General features: G+C 50.2%; 1 protein-coding gene across 2 annotated transcripts in view; it reads right to left on the bottom strand.

Annotated features, from left to right (window-relative positions):
* Positions 1-93: 93 nt before the first annotated feature.
* LOC112340766 overlaps positions 94-900 on the bottom strand; it is a 7,053-nt gene continuing 6,246 nt past the window's right edge. The window contains exons 2-4 of one of the 2 annotated variants that reach the window (XM_024659737.1): positions 458-884; positions 252-361; positions 94-199 (exon numbers count right to left, since the gene is read on the bottom strand). In XM_024659737.1, coding sequence (XP_024515505.1) covers positions 771-884 — 114 coding nt within the window. In that variant the 3' untranslated portion in view covers positions 94-199; positions 252-361; positions 458-770. The remainder of the gene's footprint in view (positions 200-251; positions 362-457; positions 885-900) is intronic. The other variant, XM_024659738.1, reaches the window with a different exon arrangement.

Below are 900 nucleotides of genomic sequence, written 5' to 3'. Positions count from 1 at the left end.
CAGGTCAGACCCTGCTTATCTTGCTTACTATCACTCGCATGTCCAAGCCTCCTGTTTGAGCGGTGTTGGACGCTCCATTGAAGCAAGCGCATATAACACGGTTAAACACGTTTCTTACTGGAAAGCCATCGGTATAGAGCAGCTGACGACTATCAGCTAGAACGCAGCGTATTTGGAGGGTTCCAGTCTCTATGGCCACCTATTTTTCACTCGTTTAGTTCTCTCCAAAATATAAATGAGTTTTCTTGTACCCGTAGATGGACTTAGGACAGTCGTCCGAGATGTAGATCGTATAGTAGATGTGCATTTCACGTAGACGATGCTTCCATAAGTATGGATAGTGCTGTCCTTTTGGAAAGTGCTGGTTTGTCCGATCATCACAACCGTGTCAACATAATCGAAAACTCACAACTGGAAACGAAGAAACAAGAAGAGAGCAAACGGAATAAGAGCTTACCGGATAGGATAGATCTTGCACTGCCGCTGAGACGCTCAACCCAAACGTAAGCTGCGCAAGACATTAGGAGATGATATCCTTTTGATCCATCGCCCGGAAAACCAGCCTGCTCTCTTCCACTTGTGTCCAGGAAGTTAATTCTGTCGTTGACGAGCGCGCCCGGCATTTGGAGTGCAGCTGAGCGATGGGGGATGAGTTCTCGCAGCGTGCCATGAAAAACATCGGGAAGCTAGAACCTGCCAGGACTTGAACCTCGGACGTCCCCATCATCCAACGGCCATGATGCGATGCGCATAAGAGCTTGCCGCCCTCGTCACATCTTGCGACAATGGCCGCCGGATCCATCGCCCAGATCCTTCACAGCGACCACAACAACAGCGTCTTCCTGCGAAATCTCCTCGTCCAGATGTATGGCCGCTGCGGCTGCCTGGAGGAAGCGCGAT

The sequence above is a fragment of the Selaginella moellendorffii genome, unplaced genomic scaffold (genome assembly GCF_000143415.4).
Source record: "Selaginella moellendorffii unplaced genomic scaffold, v1.0 SELMOscaffold_70, whole genome shotgun sequence".
NCBI classification, from domain to species: Eukaryota; Viridiplantae; Streptophyta; class Lycopodiopsida; order Selaginellales; family Selaginellaceae; genus Selaginella; species Selaginella moellendorffii.
The sequence above is the reverse complement of the archived record's forward strand: the minus strand, read 5'-3'. Positions and strand labels throughout refer to the sequence as shown.